Source organism: Meriones unguiculatus, chromosome 17 (genome assembly GCF_030254825.1).
Source record: "Meriones unguiculatus strain TT.TT164.6M chromosome 17, Bangor_MerUng_6.1, whole genome shotgun sequence".
Taxonomy (NCBI): Eukaryota; Metazoa; Chordata; class Mammalia; order Rodentia; family Muridae; genus Meriones; species Meriones unguiculatus.
This window is the reverse complement of record NC_083364.1, coordinates 17,089,346-17,109,666: the sequence shown is the minus strand read 5'-3', so window position 1 is coordinate 17,109,666 and position 20,321 is coordinate 17,089,346. Positions and strand designations below refer to the sequence as shown.

Below are 20,321 nucleotides of genomic sequence, written 5' to 3'. Positions count from 1 at the left end.
GCCACAGGACAGGCCAACCAGCTCATGGAGCACAGCATGGCAGTGATACCTCCCAACCCTCCCGCCAGGAACATCATCAGAAACTTCCATCTCTTTGGTTTTCTTTTTTTTTTTTTTTCTTAAATTACATTTGAACACGGAACACATAGAATCATAAATACTCTTAGAAGACACGACTCCATAAAACGAGGAAACAGAACAAGCCAGGGAGAGGTACAGCTGTCGCATGCCTTTCTCTCTTTCCTAAGAGACTCTTTGTACATAGGAAATCTGTGAAGGCCACGGGTCCCCCATCTCACCCTCCAGGGACCGTTGGCTTCGCTGCCCTGACATTCGATGTGTCTCCCACGGAACCGGTCAGAGATAAACATGCCATTATTTGCAAAATTATAATTTAACGGTATAAAGCTTCGAGTCACAATAATCCCAAAACTAGCTAAGTTTTTTTGTTTTTTTTTTGTTTGTTTTTAGCACATAAACTATACATTAAATATCTTGAGGTATTTCAGAGAGAATTGTCAAAGGCTAGGAGGAATTGTGCTGGGCTGTGGGTTCCCTGTGTAGGAAAGATCTTTGGTAGGTAAGGACCAGAAGTGGGGGGGGGGGGGACGACAGAAGGGCAGGATGGAGATGTCCATCAGGCCTTGAGAGGGCCCTGATCTAGTGTGAGTGTGTGTGTGTGAGTGTTTGAATGTGTACGTGTATGAGTGTGTATGAGTATATGATGGAATTTGAAAAGATCCCATTGGTGGCTCAGAAGTGGAGCGTCCCCCCCACTGCCAGTGAGGGGCTGGGGGCGTGGTCAGGGATGAACACTTGCCTAGCATGTGCTAGATTTGGGGTTCCATCCCATCGCCATCAGAAACAAAAAGAAATGAAAGGAGAAAAGAAAAAGTCAGAGGAAACTGAAACAGTTTGATTAATAATCCCAGTCCCCCGGGGGTGGGGGCGAGGCAGGAGGATCTGGAGCTAGAGGCTAGCCTTGGCTACAGAGGAAGGCCTCGTCTCACACATGTACATGTGTATTTGTATATGTGATGTGTTCTAACTGGTCACTGAGGCAGGGCCTCACTGTGTAAACCCACAGCCATCCATCATCCGCCTCCTGAGTGCTGGGATTAAAGGGGTGTCCCGGGCACCACGCTTCCTTCCTTCCCCGCTCATTTTGGGGTCTCAGGTCTGCTGCTTCACAGGACGTGATGGCTCTGGAGCCATGAATAAGAATTTTTTTAGGAGGGTGAGGGAGGGCTCCGTGCCGCCTGGGTGAGAGGAAGGAGGCTTAGTTTTCACAATGAGAGCTAGTGTGTATGTGTTTCCAAATAAATATTTTTGCTGTTCATTTAATTTTTAAATTTGTTTTAATTTCACGTGCATTGGTGTTTTTGCCTGCCTGTGTGTCTGTGTGACAGTGTCAGACCGTCTGGAACTGGAGTTACACAGTTGTGAGCTGCCATGTGGGTGCTGGGAATTGAACCTGCGTCCTCTGTGAGAGCAGCTGTGCTCGTAACAGCTAAACTGTCTCTCCAGTCCCCAAGCTAGTGTTTTTTTAAAGATTTATCTTATTTTCGGCCGGGTCGTGGTGGCTCATGCTTTTAGTCCCAGCACTCATGAGGGAGAGGCGGGCAGATCTCTGAGTTCCAGGCCAGCCTGGTCTACAGAGAGAGTTCCAGGACAGCCAAGGCTACACAGAGAGACCCTGTCCTGAAAAACATACAAAAATAAACCAAGTAAACCAAAGTCCCCCAGATTTTCTTTTTAATCGTGTATGGGTGTGTGGATGGATGTGAGGACACTGGGTCCTCTGGAGCTGCAGGTGTGGATGGTTGTGAGGCTCCCCCTGGGTGGGACTCCCCAGAAGACTGGGCCCTGTGAGAGCAGCCTGTGCTCTGAACCCCTGACTGAGCCATCTCTCCAGCCGTGTGTGTGTGTGTGTGTGTGTGTGTGTGTATGTGTGTGTCGCTGTGTGTGTGTGTCGCTGTGTGTGTGTGTCACTGTGTGTATGTGTGTGTGTCACTGTGTGTGTGTATGTCTCGCTGTGTGTGGTGGGGGACTTTTCACTCGATCAGTGGGAAAGGGGGACTCTTCACTCTGCCTCACACCCAAGGGCTCTAGAAATCCATCCGAGCTGAGCGGCTCCTGCGGGAGAGCGGCGCGTCACTGAGGACAGAGGACACTAAACGCACACATCTTTGGTTCAATAAAAAGGCACTCGCCGACCTCGCTGTCCTCCTGTCCTCTCTCTCTCTCTCTCTCTCTCTCTCTCTCTCTCTCTCTCTCTCTGGGGTAGGGAACAGCCATGGGATGAGGGTGGGGACACCCTGGCTTCCAGCACAAACCCTTGGGGGTGGGGGAAATCTTTGGTATCAGACGTGATCTTTCGAATCACAGCATGGGCTCAGTGAGGTAGCCTTTACGGGATGGGGGAGGTTTCCTTTTTCTTTTTCTCACTAGAAAGTTCTCTTGCATTCTCTAGGGAAGCTGGGGGGCCCCTCCCTGGGAGGCAGCCATGGGGTAGGGTTCAGAAGAGAAGGATTGCCAGGATCTTGAACCCCAGGAGGGGAGGGGTGAGGCAGCCTCCAGGGATCCGGCTGCCAGGCCGGTCTTGAAATGTCACACGGAGGGGAGGGGCGAGCTGAGCAGTGGGGCACCCCTGGCCTCTGACCCTTCCCCATTGTACATTTTTTTGGCAAAACAATGGAACAAGCAGTTTCCAATTTCATCTTCTCTCTTCCGAGAGAGGTCACCAATGCAAGGCTTCCCCTGAACGTCCTCTGTGGGGGGGTCTCGGGGACGTAGCCCCAGTCAACTGGAATTCCACAGACTTCCAGAGCTCTGCATCCAAGGGCCCCTGGATCTGGGAGAATCCGATGTCCCTCCCCTGGGATCTGGGGTGTCACCTTTTGCTCTCTGGTGGCCTTGTTCCCTGTGTGGCATTCTTCAAGGTGCTTATAATTAAGTTACTCAGGGGCGCTGGGATGGAGGCGGCTGTGGGCAGCCCTCATCTCCACGTGGGTTACCATCTCCTTGGAGACAGGGGCTCCCCACAGGTTCCCTCCCCGGCGTTAAGGCAGGGGATTGTTGGCACAGGCTAATCCAGGCCGGCCGGCCGCTGGGGTCGGGTGGCGGCTGGGGTCTCGGCTGTGGGGGGCCATCCTGCAGAAGGGTTGGCATGGAGGATTGGGGGTGCTGTAAGGATCCGGCTTGTCGTTGGTTTTGGCCACTTGGGGATGGGTCTCAGTTCTTGGGGAGGGGATGAGGGGACAGAGACCTGGCCTGGAAGAGAAAGTATGGGTAAGTCAGGCAGGCGTCCGCCTCTCTCCTTTTGAGGTCTGGGATCTGGGAAAAGGGTTCTCTATTTAAAAAAACATTTTTTTTTAAGTACCCGGGTTTTGTGTCTAAGGTGTGCTTGATTCATGACCCACTTCCCTCGAGGTCCCCTTGGAGTCGAAAACTGAGGGGGGCTGGCATAGGTCCCTGTCCCCTGGGGGCGGGGGTGGGGTTTGCTTTGGCTGGGTAGGGGATGGTCCCCCCGCCCCCGGCCCCTAAGTCCCCAGGGCTGGAGTGTGCGGTCCCCTGGGGCTGGGGCGGGTGTCACAGCAGAAGGCTCAGGCCTTGGAGAACGTGGCGGTGGTGGTGGCGGCGCCCGGGGCTGCGCCCGGCTCCTCCGCCCAGCGGTTCATGCAGCGGCGACGGGCATTCATGAAGAAGTTGCTGACGGTGTTCAGCTCCAGGCCCAGCTGCTGCGAGATGGTGGCCTGCATCTCTTTGGAGGGCCTCTTGTTCTCCTTGAAGATGGCGATGAGCGTGCGGCGCTGCAGGTCTGTGAACACCAGCCGCTGCTTCTTGGGCTGCAGGGCCCTCTCTTTCTGCTGATCCTGCTCCTTGCGCTTGCAGGCTGTGGGAGGGGACGCCGGGAGAAAGGGGACGTGAGACATAGGGTACACGTGGATGAAGGGACGGTGCACCCAGGGGACAGAGCCTCGGGGAAGAAAGGGGCGTTGACAGAGTCAGGGGACCCAGAGCGGGAGGGCTAGCTGGGGAGCAGAGGATCCGAAGTCGAAAGTGTTTATAGGACGGAGAGGAAAAGACAAGGGAAGAACAAAGAAGAGAAAGGCGCAGAGAATCACCAGCACGAACAGGACCGGGGGAGGAGAGGCAGGTGGAGACAGCCAGAAACGGAAGAAGGGGCAGGATAGAGGGCCATGGGGGAAGGCATGGAGTCAGCACCGTGTGGGGACAGAGACAAAGCAAGTGGCACCTCCTTAACACAGCCAGAGCTGCTGCTGCTCCGCAGAGCCTGCTCCAGAGTCCCACCCCAAGCCTTCTCCTTCCCCGGCAAAGACCCTGACCCCAGCCCCAGCACGGCCCCTCCCCCCCAGACTATGGATATGGGTGTTGCCAGCATATTCCAGGCTGTACTGCAATCCCACCTCACCTCAGGGCTGTGGGAACCGGATGGGGACTCAGGAGGGACTGACTCTAGGCCCTGGGTTGTCTCTCAGTGGCACAGTTCCCTAGGCTGGGGTCCTGCACTGCTGGTGCAGAGTGAGCTGCGCCCTGGAATGCTTTCCCTGTCTCTCCCAATTGCGGACACAGTGTAAGTATCTCCCGGAGGTCCCAGAACCTTCCTTTCCCCGCAGTGATGAGCCCGGAACCTTCAGCCAAGTAAACCTTTCTTTCTTGAGTTGGCATTTGCCAAAGTACTTTATTGCAGCGACAGGGAAGGAAGGAAGACGCCGGGACTAAAGAACATGAGCTTCCTGTCAGTGGACAGAAACACAGACACAACTTTGTGACATTTCGGAACCCTGAGAATAGACAGAAAATTCCCAAAGCTTCCAAAAGGGAAAGGCAGATGCCATGGGAAAAATCTAGAATCAGGATGGCTTTGGGGCCCTCAGAAGCTAAGAGATGAAAGTCCCAAGGACAGGCCTGGAGGTGGTTCAGCACTTGAGAGCACCTGCCACTCTACGGGGCGGGGGGCACCCATGTCCATTTCCCAGAAAACACATCGTGCAGCTAAGCTCCCCCTGCAGCTCCCGGGGTTCTGTACCCTCTTCTGGCCTCTGTGGGAACTGGAATGCACAAACACACTCATACACATTATCAAAAACGCCTGTAGTCCCACCACTCAGGAGACAGAGGCAGGCAGATCTCTGTGAGTTCAAGGTCAGCTTGGCCTAGAGAGCAAGTTTCAGGATGGCCAAGGCTACACAGAGAAACCCTGTCTCAAAGGAACAACAAAACAAAAATGAAAAGAAAAAAAAAGTAACAAGGAAGGTGTATATTCCACCAGAATTGCCAAATATCTCAATCCAGCAAATGTTGGATAAAGATACAGTCAGAGAGGGACACGGTGGTCACACCTTTTAGTCTAGCACAGGCTAGTCTAGATATCAAGTTCCAGGCCAGCCAGGGCTATGTAGAGAGCCTGTTCTGAAAAATGAAAACAGAGTCAATGACTCTAAGAGTTAATAGTTCAGACTTTTTCTTTGTCTGTTTTGTTTCTAAGCAAGCCCCTACAGGGCCTGTTCCATTCAAATGAAACAGAACACTGTACATGGAAGGTGTGGGATTCCAGGAATGTAAGAGAGAAAAAGTTATCCTGCAAAAGATGAGGGTTCCCTGACTGGTGAGGGTCCCCTAGACTGGAACGGAAGGTTCCACAGCAGCATTAAGAGCGTTTGATCTTGTGAATTCCCAGAGTCTTAATGAGTTGGTTTTGCATCCTGCTTGAGAATTTGCATGGGTGCAAGTGGCGCCTTAGGGTCTGCAGAGCTGGAAGAAAAAAAAAAAATGCGATCCTTACAGTCTAGAAGGCTCAGCCGTGAACACCACTCACATGACTAAACCAGACAGGCTCCATGGTGGGTCCCTGACTTCCACCCGAGCCCCACAAATAGGCCTACAGATTTGGCAAAAACTGGATGGGAGAGGGTGCAGCAGGTTGTCCCCAGGGTACAGAGTTGGGGTACAGCTGGTGGATGGAGACAGATGTGGCTGCTCTTGCCTGAGACTTTGGGATTTGGCTGCTCTGTGACGGTCATGGAGCACCAGGGGCTCATCCCCATAGGAGTACACAAACAAGCAGACGGAACAGCATCAGCCCAAGCTTTACATTCCAGTGAAGTTTCATCCGCCCATCCACCCAGCCATCTTCTAGGAGTCTATAAAGGGAACCCCAAGGCCAGGCTGGGGGGAGTGGCCTGCCACAGAATAGTCTTGTTTTGTCTATTTTATGTATGGGTGTTCTGTCTGCATTTACACCTGCACACCGGAAGAGGGCATCCGTTCACATTACAGATGGTTGTGAGCCACCACGTGGTTGCCGGGAATTGAACTCAGGACCTCGGGAAGAGCAGACAGTGCTCTTGACTGTTGAGTCATCTCTCCAGCCCCACAATCATCTTGGAATAAACAAAAAGTCCTTTTTATTTTGTGAGTGGCTCATGAAGCCACTGCCCGTTTCCTGCCCTGAGTCTAATCATGCACAGACAAGGCCCTGGCACTGGGCTGAGCTGCTGTTTGCACCTGTGGAGTCATCACCTCCTCCCAAGAGGAGGTGGAAGATGAGGCCTCGGGACCCTGAGCAGCTGCCACGGCCTCCAAGTCAACGCTAGCCCCAGGTCTGAGCCTTGTCAGCACAAAGGACGCTGCCTGGAGCTGAGGGAGCCTGAGGGGCAGCCGCAGGCTCCTCTAAGGAGCCTGGGCTGGGCACTGTGGTGGCTCCACCTCCACTGGAGAGGCAGCCTCGGCCTAGCCAGATTCTTCCCTCTCATCTCCGCCACCTCCTTCAAGCACCCCTCCTCCAGGGCGCCTCCTCCAGCCTCTCCACCCTGCTCATCCCCTGTCCTCCTCCATCTCCTCCATCCCCCATCTCCTCTAATACTCCCCCTTCCACTGTCAGCCTCCACCCTGGGTCCTGGCCACCCACTGTGGGCCACCCTGGTTTGCTGTCCTGTCCTTTCCCTGTGCACCATCAGCCACGGTGCCCTGAAATCCCTGTGATCGGCAGCAGGAGCCTGCCTCCTCCAGGCTCAGCACGGGGCCTCCGCCAGGGCCCAGCGGCCTTCTGCGTGGACAGAGCTGTCCCCCACTAGTGCATGCCTCTCGTTCTAGGGGCTGGGACGGGTCTCCAGGCCTCTCCTGTCACACAGCACTCAGCGTGAGCCGCTACTGAATCCTGTCACTGTCCTCCCAAAACAAGTGTCCTTGTTCAACCCTCTGTCCTCATCCGTGGCCAAACTGCCTTTTTCTTCTCTTTTGAAACAGGGTCTCACTGTGCAGCCTTGGTTCTGGAACTCACTGCGTAGACCAGGTTGGCAGCTGCCTCCCAAGTGTTGACAACTTTTTTTTTTTTTTAAAGAAAGATTTGGTTTTGCTATTTTTAGACGTGTGTATAGAAGTGTGTCCGCCCTCAGTCACGCGCATTTGCCTTCCGAGGCCAGGGGTGTTGGATCCCAGGAGCTGCAGTCACAGGCTTGTGAGCCACCAGGCGGTGCCAGGAACCGAACTCGGGTCCTCTGCGGCCACAGCAAGCGCTCTCAGCGGCTGACCCTTCTCTCTTGCCCTTCACCTTGGAGGTTGTGGGTTAGGCTAGACTGGCCGGATGGCGAACCTCCAGAATATCCTGTTCCTGCCTTCCCAGGGCTGAGGCCACAAGCGGGTGCCACCACGTCCTGGGTTTTAAATGTTACGTTTTTATAGATTATTGCGCGACTCATCTTCTTGCAGTTCCCGTTGTGCCCAGAAGAGGGCGGCAGCCCCCGGCCTATTGGGCTGCATCCCGCAGCGGTTTAGGCTAGGCTGGTTTAGGATGGACCCTCGGGTTTAGGATGGACCGTGTTCAGACCCCGGGTTTTATCTGTGTCACCCGTTTCTTGAGTTCTCTGGAGTTACTAGGGCCCACAGACCACCGCAGGCCTAGGCCTGCCGCACAGCTGCTCTTGGCTTCCATTGCTAGGAGGTGGCAGAAAAATACTTAATGGATTGTGAAAGGGACGGCGCCCCGACGTCCCGGAGGTCGGCCTGGAGGAAGGCTGAGACCTGGGTCTCACCTCCCATGTGGCCTCACACACGTGCGCGTCACCTTTCCCGGGACCGACCGACCCCTTCAGGAGTCAGATGGGAACTCCTACAGATCCCTTAAAGCGCAGCCGCAATGGCCCCACCTGCCCCACAAAGACCTTCACGTCACTTCCTGCAAAGCCTTGGCTCCATCCTTGGAAGAAATGGCCCCCGGGATGGGTTTCAGTGGGTAGGGTGTTGTGGTTCAGTGGGTAGTACTTGGCTCAGTGGGCAGAGTGCTTGTAGCTCAGGGGACAGTGTTTGGCCAGCATTCATGAAGCCCTGGGTTCCACTTCCAGCATTAAATGAAACGAGAGAGGTGGCACGCACCTGCCCTCCACCCTTTCAGTGTTGGACAAGGGAAAAGTAAAATCAGTTCAAGGTCCATCCTTGGCTACGTAGGGAATTGGAGGCCACCCTAGGATATGTCAGACCCCGGCTCAAAAACCAATGAAAAAAAAATTATTTTAAAGGAAAGAGAAATTAAGAAAGGCAGAGAAAGCTGTCAGGTGTCCCTCCCTGGCCCTGGCCCTACTGTGCCCCCAGGCAGGCGCCCTGACTCACCCTCCCCGCCTTCCTCACTCCCCGAGTGGCTGCCCCTCATCCCTCTGCTGAGGCTGTTGTGTGACTCCGAATGGCTGAGCCTGTAACCCCCCCCCCCCCCCGCAGCCAACCATTCAATACCAGCTTGGGCTCCGGCTGCGATGATGGCCCGTTTCCTTGGCGACAAGGCCTGCCCCGCCATCGCCATCAGCGGCGGGGTGGGGGCACACGTTGGGACCAACTATCTCTCCCCCTCAGGGTGACCCCGCCGGGCTGAGCTTCCCCAGACCCCACCGACCTCTCTGGCTGTGTGACCAAGCGTGCCAGGGTTGGAAGTCCCCAAGGAGTTCAGAAAGGAGGGTCCTGCGGTGTTGGGGGGGGGCTGGGTGTTTTTCAGAGCTAACGGGGTGCCTCAGTGGGCACCCTTCCCCACGGCTTCCCAAACCGTGTCCTCCCACCCACCCCGCCCAGGGTCCCCTCGGCCCTCAGCGGGCGGCAGGCTTGGCCCCGCCCCTCAGCGCTCCCCCATCCTGCTGGCCCCCTCCTAGAGGGTTTTGATGTCCCCATTTTTCAAAGTCCTATCTGGAACTGTCGCACACACCTGGCTGCCCATGGGCGCCTAGGAGCACCTGAGAGCCGAGAGTCACAGGTGAGGACATGAGTGTGTGTGAGTGTGTGTGTGTGTCTGTGTGAGTGTGAGTGTGTGTGTGTGTGTGAGTGAGTGTGTGAGTGTGTGAGTGTGTGTGTGTGTGTGTGTGTGTGAGTGTGTGTGTGTGTGTGTGTGGCCAGGGGCCTTCTCACCCGCGCTTTCAGCCCAGGAGACCTCCCACGGACCCCTCAGCCATGGGGTAAACCAAGTCAACCAACAGCACAGGCCGCTCAAACTTGGATTTTTTTCTTTTCTTTTTTTTTTTGGAAGCTCGTTTAGCCCGGGTTGTCTCCGCTCAGGCAGTCCTGGTGGGTGACCCGAACCCCTCAGGGTGCCCTGCGGATCGCCCCCAACCGCCCCCTCCCTCCTCTGACACCAGGTCTCTCTCCTGTAGCCAGGCAAGCCGGGACTCTTGGCAGTCCTCCCGGCCCAGGCCCCCAGTGCTGAGATGACAGACGGGTGCCACCAGGCCGGGCTGAGCTGAGCTGTTTAAAAAGTCATTTGCAAAATGCAAGGCGGCAGCGGGAAGAGGAATTAGAAAAAGATGGCTGGAAGGGGTCCAGGGGAGCGTGGCGCACAGGCCGCCCCAGGACCGCCGGGCAGCGAGCGGCGTCTCCATTGTTAGTGGATTAATCCGCTGATAAGCGCCCTCTGCCTGGGCCCGGAAGCGCGCCCCGCCACCCCAGGGCGACCACAGAAGGAGGTGGGGTGCCGGCGCTGGGGGAGCAGCTACACCCCATCGGGTCCCAGCAGACCCCGAGAAAGTGAGGGAATAAAAAAGAGCCAAGCCTGGCGGCAGGCGGGTCCCTGAGTTCGAGGCCGGCCTGGTCTACAGGGCGACTTCAAGGCCAAGGCTACACAGAGAGACCCTGCCTTGAAAAATCCAAGACACAGAAATGAAAAAGAATGAATATGGGGGCGCAGGCAAGAGGATTGGGAATTCGGGGTCATCTTCGGCTACACTTGAGGGGGTTGAGGTTATCCTGGGGGTGGCCAGACCCTGCCTCAGCGAGCACAGAGCTACTGTGGAGGGTTTGTGAGGCTGGAAGCCGGGCGGGCAGAGGGAGGCGAGGGCCCCCGCTGCGGGTGGGCGCGGGGTGGGGTTCCCCGCGGGCCCTGGGCCCTGGGCCGCCCCTCCAGCCCCGCGGCCTTCCCCGGGCCCTCGAAGGGACCCCAGGGTGAGCGCAGATCCCGGCCCTTGGTGCCCACCGGCGTGGCTCCTGGAGGAGGGGCAGTGCGGGGTCCTTGGCCCGGGGAAACTGAGGCCACAGGTGCCTGGGCTGCCCGAGGGTCACACGGGCCCCCCCGGGCCCTCGGGCCGGCTCTCCTCTCCCCTCCGGCCCGCTCGGGGTATTGATCACGCTCTGTTTAATTAAAAACCTGATTCCAACCAGCGCGAGCTCCCCTGGCCGAAGCCGGGCTGCCGCAGGGGGACACAAAGGGAGCGCGGGCCGGGAGCACCCGGAGGGAGGATGGGGAGGACCGGGAGGGAGGACCGAGAGCACCGGGAGGGAGCACCAGGAGAGAGTACTGGGAGGGAGGACGGAGAGGGAGGATTGGGAGGACCGCGAGGGAGCACCGGGAGAGAGCATTGGGAGGGAGGACTAGGAGAGAGGACCGGAAGGGAGGGCCAGGAGGGCCGGGAGGGAGGATCGGGAGGATCAGGAGGACCCGGGACCTGCAGTCGGGAGGACGGCCCAGGAGGCTGGCTTCGGCCTCTGGGGGCCCTGGCCGCCGAGCCCAGAGTTCCCATGCGGCCAAGGAGGGTCCCCGCTGCCTGCCCGAGGGCGGCGAGGGTGGAGACCGGCTGCGGGAAAGCGGCTGCTCCCGGTTCCGGCTGGAAACTCGGGCTGAAAATTCAGCTGAAAGGGGCTGAAGTTCCTTTCTGCAGCTCTTTTGTTTTGAGACAGGGTTTCTCTGGGTAGCCCCGGCTGCCCCGGGCCCGCTGGGTAGGCCAGGCTGGCCTCGAACTCCCCGCCTCCTGGGCGCTGGGCCCTGAGGTGTGCGCCACCGCGCCCAGCTAAAATTCCGCTTGATCTTTGTGTGGCTGGGGGCGGGGGTGGACCTGAGGGAGAGGGGGTCCTCCTCCCGGGTCCCCAGGGCTGACCTCGGGCTGGGCGGCAAGCTCCTCCCCCCCAGCCGTGTCACCTGCCCCCAAGGGACTTCAGGCTCACGGTCAGCCTCAGCCTGTCACCGGGCACACTCGCGGGGCCACTTCTCCCCGGTGTGGTCCCGGGAAGTGGCCACTGGGTTAGGGCAAGGCGTGAGCTTGGCCTCCCTCCTTCCAGGCCCATCCTGGGACACGGTGGTCCGGGAGTGAGTGTGTGTGTGTGTGTGTGTGTGTGTGTGAGAGTGTGAGTGTGTGTGAGTGTGTGTGTGTGACATGACAACTCAGCAGTGCCCAGGGTACCATCACCCTCCGGATTGCTGGAGGGACGGACAGGCCTGGAAGCCACCGCTGTGACTCTCTGGTCCAGCAAGAGACCCCAGCTGACTCGGCCGGGCCTTTAGAGCCCCCGCCACAAGGCCCCAGTGAGGGGCCGGGGGCGTGGTCGGGAGGGAGCCCCGCCCCGAAGGCCCCGGCGGGCCGGGGGCGTGGCTTAGGGGCCGGCCAGCCTCTCAGGGCGCTGCCGCCAGCGGCCCGTTATCCCGAGCAGGCTCTGTGCTCCAGGGCAGAGGGTGCCACAGTTCCAGGGCGCCGGCCCCCCTCGGGACGGCTCAGGCGGCTAGAGCTTGGCCGCTTGGCCCTGGGACGGCCTCCGGGCGCTGTCATCCTCCGCGGCCACCTTCAGTGTCCCCCCTTTTTGACTCACGAGCTCGGGTCCCCCTCCCGGTCCCTTCCAGGAGCCCCTGCCGCTCTCGGAGGGGCTTATGCAGCTCTGCCCATTTCTCAGACTACAAAACTGAGGCGTGGGCCTTTGTCCAGGGCCAGTCGGGGAGGGGAGGAGGGGAGTCCCGGTCTGAGGAAGGCCTTCTGGACCAGTGTCTCTGCTTTCCGGGGCGGGCGGGGGGCTGGAGCTTGCCCGGGTTCCAGCCCAGCAGCTATGGTGGTACACGTCTGTCACCCAACACTCGGGGTTAGGGGTTCAAGGTCATCTTCAGCCACACCTGGGCTGTCTCAAATAAAAGAATGAGGGAGGTGAGGAGGCGTTCACAGCCCCAGATGGAAGGCAAGCCTGGCGTCGAGGGCAGAGGCAGGCCGATCTCCGTGAGCTCGAGGCCAGCCTGGTCTACACGGTTCCAGGACAGCCAGGGCTACACCGAGAGACCCTGTCCCCCCAAACCAAACCAAATAAAAGAACAAGGGACCCCACAGAGGGTTACCCCTCCAGCTTTCCCAGAACTCCCAGGAGAGAAAACGGAGCCGAGGAACCCCGACGTCACACACTCCCCACCCCATCAACCTCCCTACCAGCACACGCCTGCCTGCTGCCTCTGCATCACCCTTCCCTGTGTGTGTGTCTGTGCCTGCATAGTGCATGTGTGTGTGATGTGTTCGGTGTATTGTGTGATGTGTGTGTGTGTGTATGAATTCCTGTCCTCTCCTTTGAATATTTCATTATAAATGTATATTTTTCTGATCAGTTACAAAAAAAAAAGAAACCCGGATTTTTTTTTTTTTTTTTCAGTCCGGAGTTGCAATTTAAACAATATTTGAAGCCGGCCTGAGCTATCGACCTGGCGCACGGTGATGAATCACAGACGGTAATTCGAATTCATCGACCGCCCCACCCGCCAGGAGCCGCCCCTCCCCCAGCCCCATCCCATAATCACAGTTTGTGACTGTCGCCAGGGTGTGTGTGTGTGTGTGTGTGTGTGTGTGTGTGTGTGGGCTGGGGGGGAGGCAGAGCTCAGAGAGAAAATTCTGGATGGGGTGGCAGCGGACGAAAACAGCCCCCAACAGGGCGGGGGAAAGTGCTTGGGGGAGCTGGAGCCTGTGGCTCCTTCCTACACAGGATGCCTATTCCACGTTTGGGGAAACTGAGGCATGCAGAGGACGACGCACGGTGGGGTAGGGCTGGGACTCTGGGGCTCTTGGCAGTGTTTCCTTGGGTACAACAAAGAAAGGACGCTCTCAGTGGTCCCCAAAGGAGGGAGGAGGCGGCTGGCTGCTTTTCTGGGGCTGGGGACCGGGAGCCCCCAGCCGGAGCTCAGCCACCGTCCTGCTCCCCAGGCTCCCTCCCTTTCTTTGTCTCCAGCCATCCTTTTTGTTTCTTTCTGCTCTGGTTTCTCTCTGTCCCTCCATCCTCCCTCTTCTCCTCTCTGTCTCTCCAACTCTCCATTTCTCTCTCTCTCTCTCCCTTGTCTCTACTCTCCATCTCTTCTCTCCCCCTTTCATTCCCTCTCCGGTCACTCTCTCTCTTCTCTTCCATCTGTCTGTCTGTCTGTCATCCCCTCACCTTGTCCCTTTCTCTCACTCTTTCTGCGCTTTGCAGGACACTCCAGGGACAGTATTTTCGCAGTGAGGCCGTGTCTTGGGTGCTGGGTAGGCAGCCGCCCTCCTGGGCTCATGGAAGCCGAGGTCCAATTTTGCCTCCAGTGGGTCAGGGACAAGGAGTGATGCTCCAGCTTTGGCCCTGTGGTGGGGGCACCTGCAGGTCTTCGCCTGTCACTGTAGAGGAGGAGACGCTCTTGGCCGCCTCCACCACCCTCTAAATACCACAATTTACCGCCACTTAACTGCTTTTCATTTGTGCAGGGACCAGAACTAAAGGTCTGGGCTAGGGCCTAATGACCCCGGCTGCCACTCTGACTCTAGCGGAGTCAAGGCGGAGAGAGACCTGTCTCGGCGTGACAGCGGTGTGACAGTGCGGACCGTGAGGCCCACCTGGCCTGCGGTCTTCACTGTTTACGGTGCTCTGTGCCCCAGAGAGCCGCAGCCCCGTGTGTACCCTCAGGGAGCCACACTCCCCATTGGCAGGGCAGTCCAAGACAAGGAGCGAGTCCGGCCCAGTGTCCCGTTTGTAACGAGGGACTGGCCACTTCAAGGGGGACGCTGAGCCCGCGTGATGTCCCTCATGCCTGCTCAGCCTGTCTGTCTTTTGTGACCACACCACTCCCAGACCGTCTTAGATGCTGAAGGTGACAGGCAAGTGGCAAGTGCTGTGGGCTCAGGGCACGCAATGTCCCTCCGTTGTATGTGCAGGAGAGGTGGCCTTGGTTTCAGAACCCACAGAACACTGTGGTGACAGTTGTCCAGCAGCTTGCGGACCCCTGCAGCCCCACCTGAGGGCACTCAGGTTTAGTGAGGGGGGAGGGTGTTGTCATGCCTCCTTGTCCTGGCCACCAGCAACAGGCCCCGTCGGGTAAACCCGTGTGTGTGTTTGTGTGTGTGTGTGTGTGTGTGCGTGTGTTTCTCCTGCAAAATCCCCCCCAAGGGTCCCCCCAAGACATCTCCTCACTCATGCTGTGAATCTGAGAAACCCCACCAAACACTGGGAGGGAAGGGGGAAACTGAGGCGGGTCGGGTCTCCCCGCCAGGCTGCCTGAAGCAGCACAGGGGGCTGGTAGTGTGAAAACAGCCGGCGTCACAGGCTCCAATCGCGTCCCCGGCACCCAGCGCCCCTGCTTCTCCGCCCCCCCCACGTGCTTGCAGGGTGGCCGGGGGACAGTCAGCCCAGCGCTCCAGCCGGGCCTCAGGGGCGCCTCGCTTGAGCCGGCCGCCCCGCCCCGCCCCTCTCTGTGTTTGTATGCAGAAGGATCGATGAGGCTCTGGAAACCGCTATTGTCCCCAGAACGGGGTGCACAGCCCCCTCCCCACCGCCCCGGAGAACCGCGGCTCCGCGGAGACCACCAGCCGCCTCCCCAGCACCCCTTCCCCAAACGCACAGGGTGTCGGGTCCATGGCTTCCCCATACGCGCCTCGCCGGGGTGGGAGGGGACAGGTTAGACCGAAGGAAGAGACAACGGATCCCCCAGGGGCTGGCTAGTATGCCTGTGTGTCACACACACACACACACACACACACACACACACACACACACACACGCAGGCAGGACAGGAAGGGAAGAAAAGGACAGAGACTGGACTGAGACCGGGGAGGCAACCCAAAGAGAGCGACAGGGATTTGCCCCGATGGAGAGAAGTGGGAAGGGGGACAGGAGGGCGGGCGGGAGAGGGCAGGGCCCGGGAGCGTCGCCGGGTGTGAAGGCCTCCCGCGGCCGCCACGAGCCCGGGGTCCCACGGGCCGCCCCTCCCCCATCTCCAATGACCTTTGCCAGCGGCCGGAGGGGGGAGGGCCGGGGGACTGGCGGATCGATCGGCGGCCCGGGCTGAGCGCAGAGGCGGAGAGCCGGGCGGCGGGGCCGGGCCTCGGCTGAGGCGGTCAGCTCCGGGCGCTTTGTGACCCGGTGCGGGAGGGCGCCCGCGGGTCCCCCAAGTGGGAGGCTCGGGGCGTAGGGGGGCGGCGGCCCCGGTCCCGGGAGACACCCAGGCTCCGGGAGCCGTGGAGCGTGCACCGCGCTCGCGCCCACGCGCGCACGCACCGAGCCACCGGAGGGGCCGGTTCCGTTTGGCACCGGAGGCCCTCGGGCACCCCGCACAGCCGCCGGGAGGCCGGGGAGGCGGCCCGCGACCCGTGAGCGACGGCGCACAGCCCCGGCCCCGGCGCCGGAGGGTCCCCCCAGCCCGAGGCCGGCCGCGAGCGCGCGCGCCAGCCGGGGCGCCCCGAGCCCAGGGCTCCCCCGGGCCCCGTCCCTACCTGCCAGGCGCAGCGCGGACATGCGCTGGAACTCGGGCTCCTGCAGCCACTTCCACATCCTGCGGAAGGTCTCGCGGCCGGACTTGAGCTTGCTCCAGGGCTTGGGGTTGCGGAGCAGGTCGGAGAGCGTGCCCTGCGAGCGGCACAGGATGCGCTGCGCGAAGATGGCCTGCGGGATGCTGTAGCGCTTCAGCTCGGCCGTGATGCGCTGCGCCACCTCCTTGGTGTTGATCTCCTCGGCCGCCGCGCCGGCCCCCGGGCCTCCGCCGCCGCCGCCGCCCGCCCCGGGGCCGCCGCCGCCGCCGCCCGCGTGAGGCCCGTGCGCCCCGGCCAGGCCGCCCAGCGGGGCCAGCAGGCCCGCGGCCGCCCCGCCGGCCGCCCCGCCGCCGCCCCCGCCGCCGCCGCCGCCTCCGGGCAGCCCTCGGGCCAGCGCGTCGTCCGCGCGCCCCAGCAGCGCGGCGTGAGGCTCGAAGGCGGCGGGGGGCAGGAGCTTGTCCCCGGCCAGGGGCCCCGGGGCCCCGTAGGCGGCGAGCGGCGGCGGCGGCGGCGGCGGCGGGGGCGGCTGCGGGGCGCCGTGCAGGGCCGGGGGCAGCGCGCTGGGCAGCGGCGACAGCGGCGAGCCCATGGCCGGCAGCTCCTTGCCATAGGGCGCGTAGAGGTGGCCCACGGAGGCCAGCGCCGCGCGCTCGTCGCGCATGAGGGTGAAGCTGCCGCTCACGCCGGCCGCCAGGCGCTGCGGGGGGGGGCGGCGGCGGCGCGGCGGCCGCGTGCGGGTGGCCCCCGTGCGCCCCGGCCACCGCGTGCTGGTGGAACTTGTCGGCCACGGCGGCCAGCGGCGGCAGGTGCTGCAGGGGCGTGAGCGTGGTGTAGGTGCCGCCCAGGCCCGGGGCCTCGCACGCCATGCCCATGGCGGGGTGCAGGGGGCCCGCCAGCTCCCCGCGGAAGTCGGGGCCGCCGCCCGCGGCCCCCGCGGCCCCCGCGCCCCCGGCCCCGGCGCCGCCGCCGTCCAGCAGGCTGGCCATGCCCGCCACCAGGCCGGCGCGCCCCGGGGCCACCAGGCTCCGGTGCTGGGCCGTGGCGGGGCGCGCGTGGCCGGGGCTCAGCAGCTCCCCGGCCGGCGCGTGGGCCACCCCGTGCAGCCCCCCGAGGCTCTCCAAGCTCAGCTCCATCCCGGGCGCCCCCTCCGCGCGCGCTCAGGGCCTCGGCATGGTCCCCGCGCGCTGCCCGGCGTTCCCGGCGGCGGCGGCGGCCGTCCCGCTCGCTCAGGGCTCTCGCTCGGCTTCGGCTGCTGCAAGCAGCGGCCACCAGGATGTGGCGGGGCGGTCGCCGCCGGCGCCCGGGCCCGGGTCTGACGTCAGCGCCCCCGCCCCTCGCTCCGCCCGCACCGGCCAAACCCCCTGGAGCTCCGGGCTCACTGCCCGGCTCCCCCTCTCGGCTTGCCCAGAGAACTCAGGGATTTGGGTGGGTGGGGGGCAACCCTAGCCGGGACTGGGTGCGTGTGCGTGTGTGTGTGTGTGTGTGTGTGTGTGTGTGTGTGTGTGTGTGCAGAGGTGGGCGGGTGTCTTCTATCAGCGCCTCTGATCCCCTGCCCCACTCAGGTCCTCCTGGTACCTCCTGAATCCCTCAAGCATGGCCACACACGCCCCCTACTCTGTTGGCAGCCCCCAGAAAGACGGGGTTCCATTTCACGATCACCCCTACAGACGCACAAAGATTTCAAACCTCCTTGAGGTTGAAGTTGGGAAATGGGGGGGGTCCCCAGAACAACCACGCAGTCTGCGTCCGCCTCAAGCACAAGGAAAAGCGGGCATCTGGGCCTCAGTTTCCTCAGCTGGGGAAGGGAACTGTCAGGCCCCAGGAGTTTTCAGAAATCCGCCTTACTGGGGCCGTGTGGCTTTAATCTCGGGACTGGGGAGACAAAGGCAGGTGGATTCGGTCGACAGAGCAAGGTCCAGTCCAGCTGCGGCTACATAGTGAGACCTTGTATCAAAGCAAACGGAAATCCCTCCCGGCCACAGAGGAGCACGCCTTTAATCCCAGCACTCAGGGAGGCAGAGGCAGGTGGATCTCTGAGCTCCTGGCCAGCCTACACAGCTGGTTCCAGGACTGGCTACATAGATGAGGAACCCCATCTGGGAAAAAGGAGGGGGAGAAGAATAAGAAAGAGGAGGAGAGGAAGAAGAGAAAGAGGAGGAGGAGCAGGAGTAGGAGGAGGAGGAGGAGGAGGAGGAGGAGGGGTCTACGTATGTCTTGTCAGTAGACCAAGTTGGGTTTTCCCTCAGAGGGAGCCTAGTAAGCCTCTCTCTCCCACCTGCAGCCAGGAGAGGGAGGAGAGAAGGGGCACATGGGGGTCATCCTACAGGCACAAGGGACCTGGAAATAAGATACCTCTTGAGTGGGTGGAGAAGAGAGCTGGGGTGGTCAAGCCAGACCCCAGAGGGACCTTGCAGGTCAGAGGAGGCTCCAACTCAGTCTCAGCTCTCTCCCCTTCCTCCTCCTCTTCCCTGTCCACTGTCTAGGTGGGTTATTGGGTCCATTCTGGAACCTGAGTCGCCCACCTGGAGGGAGAGGAGGACCAAGTGCTCCAAGATGACAGAGACCCACTGTTGCTGTCCGGGTCCCCCAAAGGGCGGTAAGGGAGGGGGGGCGAAGAAAAGACGTTCAGGGGTTTTCTGATTCTGGGAGTCTGTAAATCTTGGGGCACACCCATCTTCCAGACAGAGCAACAGAGGTGCAGAGAAGGGTCAGGTCATTTGGGTCTCCTCCCCGTGTGCTGAGGAGGTGGGGACAGCGCTGGGCAGCCAGGCTCAGAGTCAAGGCTGAGGTCCCCACGACACAGCATCACAGATGATTAAAAATAATCGTGGGTCTCAGAAATCAATCCACTGATAGCATCTAGGGCTCCAGGAGGGTGAGGAGCCCGGAGACCAGGGGGACCGGAGCGGGTGGGGGTGGGGTGGCGGCCGGGGTGTCTAAGGATGCAAAAACAAAGGGGGGCCACCAACCCTTTCGGCCGCGGGCCACCCAGGGGCTCCCGCGGAGGGGGCTGGCATGACACAGCCCCGGCCTTCACTTTCTCCCGTGGTAGCTGGTGTTTTAAGTCACATCCACGGCGGCTTCCCCCGCTGCCGACCGAGGAATCCATTTTGAAGAAAAGGAGAGGTGGGCCGGCGGCTTTGGGATGGGGGGCCCCTTTCTCCTTCCCGAGTCAGGGCCCCTCAGGTCCGCACACACCCCTGCGAGCTGCCTGGCCTGAGGAGGGGCCTGCGAGAGCCGCGGAGGGAGTTTTCCCCGGCGGCCGCTGGAGCCTTCTGAGGACAGACCGCTGGCTCGGCGGGGTCTGCGGCTTCACCGAGGGACGGAGCGCAGTTCTGGGGGTCCCCGCAGAAACAGCCTGGGTCCCCCCGCGCCCCGAGAACCGGCCGCTCCCACGTTAGTAATTAGTAAAACGGGATTGAGCGGGGCCCCGGGGCAGGCGGGTGGCTGCGGCCCATCGATCCTGGGTCATTAGCAAATTGAGGGTGGGGGAGGGGTGGGCCGGAGGGGGGCAGGCCGTTCCCCATCTCTGCCCCGTGGGACAGCTCGTGGGAGCTTTCGGGGGGCCTCAGGGTCCCCTCTGGGCTGCGCCAGGCCGGCGCCACCCTCTCTGTGCTTAGCCCAAGCTTGGGAGGAATCTGGGGCTCAGTTAGTTAACCGAGGGCCGCGAGGCTGGGCCTGCAGCCCTGTTCTCCTGGGTGTTGGGGGATCTCTGGGGCTTCTCCGGAGCAATCCACCGCCGCCTCCAGGAGCCTCCTCGCCTCCCCTGGACGGGCCGGAGTCCGCGCTCCTCGCTCTGGCTTCCCTCAGGTCCTCCTTTTGCCCCTAATTTTAAGTAAAACTCAATACGGACACTTGAGAAGCCCGAGGCTGTGCCCTAGAGGTTGTCCCCCGAACCAGGCGGCTGTCCCCGGGCCCCCTGTCACCCCACCGGGAGGTTTTCGTTCGCGACCGGCGACTGACTGTGCCCCCCGGTCTGGCCTCCCAGGAACCTGCCAGCTACAGAGCTGTGCGCTCGGGGCCTGGGCTGGGCACTGGGGCGCTTGAGACGGGACGGAGAAGGTGCCCGGGCTGGGTGGCATGGGTGTCTGTCGGGCGTGGGGTGGCGCACGGGGTACCCAGATCCCCGCCCCGCCCGGGCTGCTCCGCCGCAGCTGCGCGCGATCGATCCCCTCCGACGGCCCCGCGTCTCCATCGAATCCCCATCGCTCCGGGCCTCCCGCTGGTCTGCAGCCACGGGAGCGCGAGCCAGCGAGGGCCGGAGGCCTCACCCCACCCCCGGCCGCGCAGCCAAGGGAGAAGTCCCTGTTCCGGACACTGCCCTGC

The 20,321-nt window shown here is 61.1% G+C and overlaps 1 protein-coding gene across 1 annotated transcript; it reads right to left on the bottom strand.

The window, feature by feature from the left end:
* Nucleotides 1-99: 99 nt before the first annotated feature.
* Onecut3 (one cut homeobox 3) lies at nucleotides 100-17,219 on the bottom strand. The gene is given in 3 exon segments (XM_021648854.2): nucleotides 100-3,895; nucleotides 15,960-16,705; nucleotides 16,707-17,219. Coding segments are annotated over 3 exon segments (1,458 nt in total). The 5' UTR covers nucleotides 17,129-17,219; the 3' UTR covers nucleotides 100-3,605.
* Between the last annotated feature and the right edge of the window lie 3,102 nt (nucleotides 17,220-20,321).